At 45.9% G+C, this 8,104-nt stretch overlaps 1 protein-coding gene across 4 annotated transcripts; it reads left to right on the top strand.

Annotated features, from left to right (window-relative positions):
- Positions 1 to 2,156: 2,156 nt before the first annotated feature.
- On the top strand, positions 2,157 to 7,364 carry PSME3 (proteasome activator subunit 3). Of its 4 annotated transcripts, none has more exons than XM_003414260.4 (11): positions 2,160 to 2,730; positions 3,430 to 3,462; positions 3,593 to 3,655; positions 3,876 to 3,980; positions 4,891 to 4,939; positions 5,474 to 5,586; positions 5,815 to 5,883; positions 6,022 to 6,089; positions 6,186 to 6,240; positions 6,363 to 6,449; positions 7,120 to 7,364. In XM_003414260.4, exons 1-11 carry the CDS (start codon positions 2,689 to 2,691, stop codon positions 7,198 to 7,200), a joined length of 765 nt encoding a protein of 254 aa, XP_003414308.1. In that variant the 5' UTR covers positions 2,160 to 2,688; the 3' UTR covers positions 7,201 to 7,364. The 4 variants fall into 4 exon arrangements, with proteins under 4 accessions (XP_064126366.1, XP_064126367.1, XP_003414308.1 ...); XM_023553724.2 differs by lacking the exon at positions 2,160 to 2,730 and adding an exon at positions 3,237 to 3,326; XM_064270296.1 differs by lacking the exon at positions 3,593 to 3,655 and having other exon boundaries at positions 2,157 to 2,730.
- Positions 7,365 to 8,104: the final 740 nt, after the last annotated feature.

Here is an 8,104-nt window from a genome sequence, read left to right as displayed (position 1 = left end):
ATTAGACAGGTCTACAGGGCAAACAATAACACATGTAAGCAACGTGCATCATAGCTCAATCATGTATATGAGACTAAATGTGCACACAAGCCCAAAAGCAAAGATGAGAAGGCAGAACGGGACAGGAAAATTGGATGAATGGATACAGGGAACTGAGGGTGGAAAAGGGGAGTGTGTTGACACATCACATCTTTGGCAACCAATGTCACAATACAATTTGTATATTAATTATTTAATGAGAAACTGATTTGCTCTGTAAACTTTCACCTAAAGCACAATAAAAAAATTGGAAAAAAAAAGATAGTGGTGCCCTCAGCAATTGTTTGCTGAATAAATAAGTGAAGTATTATTTAAAACATCTGGGTCGGAGAGAAGGAAGGGAAATAAAGAATGTGTATGTCTTCTTATAGCCTACTTGAAGGAGACAAAACATAATGACTTGAGAACAAAGTTGTATTTCAACAAGCACAAGCATACTAAACTCTCAAGTTGAAGTTACAAATGCTGAAGGAAATGCAGAGCATTGGCATAGGGAAAATAGGATGAAGTTAATTTGGGAAAAAATTCCTAAAGTTTCAGATCAGATTTCAAAGGTTACTTGGGACATACATTAACGGGAGAGGTAAAAGCATTCGAAAAGTGTTAGAAGTTAATGAAGCAAGATGGGTAGTACAGGATGTTGTATGCAGTCTTGAATAAATGAATGAATAAATAAAGCTTAAAAGCAGGGATGATGATAATATCAGAGTTTAACGAGTAATCTCTTTATGCTAAGCCCTAACAAGTTGTTCATCTGACAATAACTGTTTAGTTCCTGCCTTGCCAGTGTGTTAGTTGTTTTACATATATTATTTCTAATATTCAACAACCCTACAAAATTATATTTTATTACTAGTAATTATTAAAATTCAATTTCGTAGATGAGATTGAGACTCAGCAGTTCAGTAACTTTGCCAACATTCCAGTAAGGAGGTGAGGCAGGCTTTGAAGCCAAGTCTCTCGGACTCCATAGGCCTCCATTTAACTGTGTATTCCTCTCCTCTCCCTAGCACTTGCAGAGTTCTGCCCAGGGTAAATGTCGTTACCGCTAACCCCTTTCTTTACATCCTTTAGCTCTCTGCTTAAACATCACTTCATTGAGAGGCTTCCTTGGCTATTCTAAAATAAACCTGGTGCCCTATAGTCGATTCCAACTCATAGTGACCCTACAGGACAGAGTAGAACTGCTCCATAAGGTCTCCAAGGAGCAGTGGGTGGATTTGAACTGCCAACCTTTTGGTTAAGAATGGAACTCTTAACCACTGTGCCTCCAGGGCTCTAAAATAGACCCCTGGAATTCTCTCTGTCAGCCATTTTCCCCCAAACACTTATTGAATTTTGCAAGTATTTCATCCGTTTACTTTTTGGTGTCTTTCCCTAACATTAAGCCCCATGAGACTAGAGTCATGTTTTCCTTTGGTTTCCCAAAGCCGTGCTGTTCAATGCAGGAACCACTAGCCACACGTGGCTGGCTCTAACTGAGATGTGCAGTAAGCGTAAAATAAGATTTTGAAGACTTGGTATCAAGAAAAAAAAAAGTAAAATATATCATTAATATTGATTACATGTTTTTTTTGTTATTTTTATATGCTGTTAAAATATGATTAAAATTAACTTCACCTGTTTACTTTTTTAATATGGCTACTAAGAGATTTTAAACGACATTCGTGACTCACATTGTATTTCTAGCTTCTTGGACAAAACTAAATGAAATAAGCAATGTTAAGAGATAAACCGGATAAATTGATGAGTGAAGAGATACGGCCTCTGCCTTCCCTTAGGAAAATGGATACAGCATTGTCCTAGAAATCAAGACATCTGGGTTCTGGTCCCGGGTTTATAGAAACACCGTGTAGCCCTGGACGAGCCCTTCCTTACTCTGGTTGTCATTTTGCACATCAGCTAGTTATCTCTGAAGTCTGGAAGTTTACGAGACGAAGAGGAGAAAAGTGGGGCAGTCTGGTACAACGGAATCTGTCTTCTGTTTGGTTCTAGCCTCAAACACTTGAGCTTCTTCTGTCCACGAGATAAGGCAGCAGGAACCGCGTACTTCAGCGAACTGAGCGCTGGGGAAGCCGGCTTCCTTGGGCCGACGTCACTGGGCTGCGACGGCACTGACGCTCTGGTCTGCGGGGCGGCACCAGCTCCGGAGTTCCCTTCCGCGAAGGCGAGTTCCAGGCCAACTGAGGACCAAACAGTTCTTGAGCCTCTAAGAGGCTCGGTTCTCAGTACACAACCCTCCGCCGTCCTCCCTCTTACTTCACCTTTACAGGTAAGGGAGCCCGTCAGAGCGCGCAACAGACCGAGAAATATGAGCTCCGCCCTTGGGCGCCCAAAACCGAACCCCAGCGCGGCTGCGCAGGGCACGTGTGTGTCCTCGCTGGAGTCCCGGCGATTGGCTGTGACGTAACTTCCGGTGTGAGCGGCGAAAGCCGGGAGGGCGAGCGAGAAAGAGAGCAAGCAGCAGGCTGCAGGCAGGCAGGCGGGCAGGCGGGAGGACGGCACGGAGGGAGCAAGCGAGCAGTAAGTGAGCCGGCGAGGTCATCGGCGTCCCGAGGACAGCAAAGATTCCCCCCGCCTTTCTGGCCCCCTCTCCGGAGCCCACAGCGCCTCCGGTTTACAGCGGAGCGGACACGGCCCGGCCCGGCCATGGCCTCGTTGTTGAAGGTGGATCAGGAAGTGAAGCTCAAGGTAGCGCACCGGTCCGAACATCCTCACCCCCCGCCTTGTTCCCTCAGCAGCCTGACTACTCCCCACTCCCATGGCGTCTTTGTCTCCCTGGGGACTCCAGCTCTGAGCTTCCGCTCGGCTCAGCCCAGCCCCCCACTGCCGGAGACGGCCCCAGTGGGAAGGATAATATAGGGTGGCCTTTAGTGGCCCGTCTGGTGATGGAGAGCCCCGGGGAGACCTCGGCGGGCACGTGTTCGCCTCAATGCTTTGGGCTAGTGACAGCTGGAAATCCCCCAACCCAGCAGTGTCCCCGCGCCCGGACACTGCTGCTGCCCCTGCCCTTGGCGTCAGGCCTACCCCATACCATAGGCTAGGTCTGGTGGGGATTGGCACGTTTGTGAGCTCACATCCTCCATCTACCTGTCTATTGTCCCCTGTCACATCTAGACAGCTTTTGACACAGGGAGGGGGGGAAAGAGGGTGGGAGGGAGGAGAGGAAGAAAGGCGGAGGCAGCCTTCAAGCCCCGCTTCCCTCTCCTAAGATGGAAAAATGGATCCTCAAAAAAATAAAGTATTTGCAGTCTGGGGGTCTGTCAGCTTCTCATTACAATTACAAGGTGAGGGAAAGGCAGCTAGATTTGAGATTCCCCATCTTGCCCTCACCTCTGTTGCCAGGTACTGAATTTGCTTTTACCGAATTGCTCTCTTTGTTAATTTTAGGTTGATTCTTTCAGAGAGCGGATCACAAGTGAGGTGAGTGAAATAGGGAGAAAAATTAATATGCTGATTAGTAGTTGAGAGTTTCCCAAAGTGGAGAATATTTGTAGAGAAAGACCTTCCCACAGTTACTAATTCAGCAGTATTCCCTCACCCTCACCTTTAGGCAGAAGACTTGGTGGCAAATTTTTTCCCAAAGAAGTTGTTAGAACTTGATAGTTTTTTGAAGGTGAGAGACCTTTTTCTTTCCTCTGTTTTCCCCAATCTCCCCTGTTTTTTTGGGTGTGGGAGGGCTCTGGTCTTTTTTTTAAATGGGACAAAGTGTATGTTGATTCTATTTTGTTTTGTACCGTCAAGCACTGCCTCATTTCTTGCCCTTCAAATGAAATACTTCTTTGTTCAGTTTGAAAAGACTAAGGTTTTTTGGGGGGTGGGCATTTCTGTTTCAGGAACCAATCCTAAACATCCATGACCTAACTCAGATCCACTCAGACATGAACCTCCCGGTCCCTGATCCCATTCTTCTCACCAATAGCCACGATGGCCTGGACGGTGTAAGTGTCGTTTTATATGTATCTTTCTCTTCTTAAGCCGTAGGTTCTTGGTTGTCTGCTCCCTGGTCAGTTCGAACATGTACAGAGGGAACAGTGGAATTTGGATCTGGGAACCAGGACTCTGACTCTTACGGGCGTGACAACTGTAGCACATTCCCTTTAGACCCTGATTTACATCCATGGCATGAGATTATTCTTCTCCTTTCACTCTCAGTGTAGAGGAGTAAACTCACTACAGCTTCTGTGAGGTCATGTGGTCTGTTCCCGCACCTTTAAGCAAGGCTTTTCTGCTCTTTCCATTCTTAATAAATTCTTCATGCCCTATAGCTCCAGTCCCTGTCTTTGCTGTGCTTCATTATTTTTCAGAACCCAGTCCTTATCATTCATGTAATTTTGTTATAACATTAGTCAGACTGTATTGTTTTTGTCTGCATTACTGTCTGATGGACAGAACTTGCACTTTTGGAAGACTGAAAGTGTCTTAATCATCTTTGTATCCTCAGCACCTAGCATTGTGCCAGGTGTACAGCAAGTGCGACATGTTTGTTGATTGAATATCGTGTTCAATATTCAGTATTTGTGGAACCAGGAGATTGGTACATATTCCCTTAATTAACCTCACCCTGCATTAATCGTTCCTTTTCTGTATTTTTTTATAGTATCCTTCCCTCACCCCTCTTCCCCCAATTGCTTAACGTCTTTCATTTCTTGAAAGGTTGGTCTTCCCAACTAGGGTATTAGTTACTTTGTGCCAAGAACCCTGTCTTAAAGCCTTAGATAATCTTAGTAAACTGTACATAAATTGATAAAACAACCCATGGGGTTGAGGAAGGAATTAAACTTGCTTGAAAGGTAACTGGGGATGTAGACGTCGAGGGCAGGCCAATTCACGCCTCTTTTGTATCCTTAGCCCACTTATAAGAAGCGAAGGCTGGATGAGTGTGAAGAGGCCTTCCAAGGTAAGAGCCACCCCTATACCACTGTTGACCTGCGTCCCTGAGAAGCGGGGTGGATCTGGTATTCTCGCCAGGAAACAGGGTCTGGTTTTATTTCCCAGAGTCGGCATTCCTAAGCACTCCAAACGCGGTCATTATTTAGCCCTACACCTAACTTTCTAGTAAAGAGAGGGAGGGTTTGACTTGTGGACTGCCAAGGGAGAGAGGCTGTAGACGGAGTCTACGTATCCAGACGTTCATGGAAGTTCCACTTCCATGTTGTTTTTCCCATTTCAATAAAATCGATATATTAAGTCTTTGGTGTATACGTTTATTTTAATTTACTTGTCCTTAAGGCTTTTGGCAGGCTTTAAGTATTCATTGGTTAATACGTACATTCTCTTTCTGATTCTGATAGTGGTGCCATGGTTTGTAGATAGGGTTGTGACAAAAGGCAGAGGTCACAGCATCTCGTGGGTATGGGGAAGGAGAGAGAAAAGTGGAGGATGCTATGTCCTCCTCCTCTCCCCAGTCATTTGACCTTCGTGTCCCTGCCAGGAACCAAGGTATTTGTGATGCCCAATGGGATGCTGAAAAGTAACCAGCAGCTGGTGGACATTATTGAGAAAGTGAAACCTGAGATCCGACTACTGATCGAGAAATGCAACACGGTGAGGCAGAGGCCAGTGACCTGTGGAGCGAAATAGCCCCGCTTGAATGGTGAAAAACGATGGCTAGGGGGCTGGAGACATGGAGATGGTCTTGGGGGTTGGCAGGCTAGGTGTCTTGGCTCTTGCGTTCCTGGCATCTGGCCCCAGCAGCCCAAATCGTAGACTTCAGGCATTCAGCAGAAAAGGCAAAGGTTCTCATATATGTGCTTTGGTTCTCCTACCTTCCAGGTCAAAATGTGGGTACAGCTCCTGATTCCCAGGATAGAAGATGGGAACAACTTTGGGGTATCCATTCAGGTAACATGCTTTTGTTTGGTTGTAAACTGGAAGGAAAGGTTTGGAAGATGCTCCCATCTCCCTGCTTTATCTGTGGCTGCTGCAGGGTAACATGGGAGTGGCTTTCAACTCACTTGTTTTTTGTTTATGTTTTTTCAGGAAGAGACAGTTGCAGAACTAAGGACTGTTGAGAGTGAAGCTGCCTCTTATCTGGACCAGATTTCTAGGTAGGTCTGCTTGGACTTGGTCCAGGAACTGGGGGCTGTGAGGTGGTGGGTACTGGACCAGGGTCTCCTGCAGCTTCCTCTTCTCTCTCTTTCCAGATATTATATTACAAGAGCCAAATTGGTTTCTAAAATAGCTAAATATCCCCATGTGGTAAGTAAGGGTTTTGTGGCCTGAGGGTGGAAGTGATAGGAGAGGAAGGACTGGCTGGGAAAGAGCTGCTTGTGACCAGTCAGGCCTTGGGAAATAGCCCTTTCCTGTGCCTCTGCTTTCAGGAGGACTATCGCCGCACCGTGACAGAGATTGATGAGAAAGAGTATATCAGTCTTCGGCTCATCATATCAGAGCTAAGGAATCAATATGTGAGTAACCTAGGTCTCTGCCCACAGTTGTCCTGGTTTCTCTTAGTTCTGTGGATAATTTTCTTGCCATTCTCTGGAGGTTGACCTGGGAGGGAGGTAAAAATGAGTAGAACAGATTCTGCTCATTAACTGAGTGTTGAGAACCATGAAATCATTGAGGGTGTGTAGCTGGGTATCTCTTTTCTTTATGTCTGGGTGTCGGTGGGGAAGGGAGGGTATAGTGTAGTGATTAAGAGGCGAGTGTTACAGTCAGACAGCCGGCCCATAATATGTGTGACCTTGAGCAAGTCATTTAACATCTCAGACTTCATTTTCTTCATCTCTAAAATAGGATTGACTGTATCTACCTCACAGAGATGGTTTTAAAAAATAAGTGAGATGATATATTAAAGGACCTAACATGATTCTTGGTGCCTGTTAAATGCTCAGTAAATGTTAGTTGTTAATGAACACTTGGAGCCTTGGAAAGGAGTTGACGGTCCTAGAACCAGTTTTTGGACTCTAGGAAAAGTGGGGCAGCTACCCTGAATGCAGTTTCAAGTGAATGGCAGTGGGATTATGCCTGTGGGGGATTTGAGAATGATTGCTTGGTTATTTGTTGAGGGTTGTCTCTTTCTTTGTGAGGTGAGGGTGGAACAGATGTCTGATTCCCTGATCCCGCTTCTCCCAGGTCACTCTACATGACATGATACTGAAAAATATCGAGAAGATCAAACGGCCCCGGAGCAGCAATGCAGAGACACTATACTGAGGCCAGGGCCAGGGCCAGGGCCAGGGGACTCTGTGAGTCTGGCTCAAGACCGACATTGCCTTGGTTTGTTACATGACTATCGTGATGGGAAACTGGCTGGAAATCATAATCACACCGCTCTGTTTTTAGTTAGAGTCTAATGAAACTCTCATCTAGTTCTGTGACGTGTTTACCTCTTTTTTCAGGCCTCAGGAACTCTATTATTTTCTTCTCCAATACCCACACCCGACCTGTCCTAATTTCTGGAGAACTCCAGGTTTGTGTGTGCAGATTGTTAGCACAAGCTACTTGTGCTTTCTCTCTCCCTCTTTACTCCCTCCTGTGTCTTGGGCTTTGTGTTTTCTTCTTTCTGATGTTTCGTTGGTTAGAAGCCGTGAGAACTGGAAGGAGAGTGCTAGGTGTTTTTTAGGAACTGGGTTGGGGGGACTGACCCATCTTTTCCTGACACAGACGTCTCTTGCTTCTGTGGGACATTGGATCCCCCTGGCCTCAGGTGATAACTTAGGGTTTCCCATTTGCATACCTCCCATCTTGAGCCTGATCACAAGAAACACTTTAGACTTTCAGCCATGCCCTTAGCTTCTTCAGATGTTTTTATAATGAGGTTTCCACATACACATATTTGTGCATGTATACACACACAGATGTGCACGTACATGCCTTCCTACACAATTATCTAACACCCCCCCAACCCTGTCACACGTAAACCTTGCAGAAGGAGGTGATAGTTTTTGAGGCCATCATCCACCCAGACAAAAGTCCCGGACCCATCTTCTCTCCTGATACTGTAGCCTCTTGGTGCCCAGGGTGAGTTGGAGGAGAGGTGAGAGATGAGAAGCAGAGGGATTGGGGAAGGCACCCTTCCTCTGTGACTCAGGTCCTTCTTGGTGTTATTGCAAAGGCT

Source organism: Loxodonta africana, chromosome 18 (genome assembly GCF_030014295.1).
Source record: "Loxodonta africana isolate mLoxAfr1 chromosome 18, mLoxAfr1.hap2, whole genome shotgun sequence".
NCBI lineage: Eukaryota > Metazoa > Chordata > Mammalia > Proboscidea > Elephantidae > Loxodonta > Loxodonta africana.
Note: the sequence above shows the minus strand (reverse complement) of the source record. Positions and strands in the feature narration are given on the sequence as shown.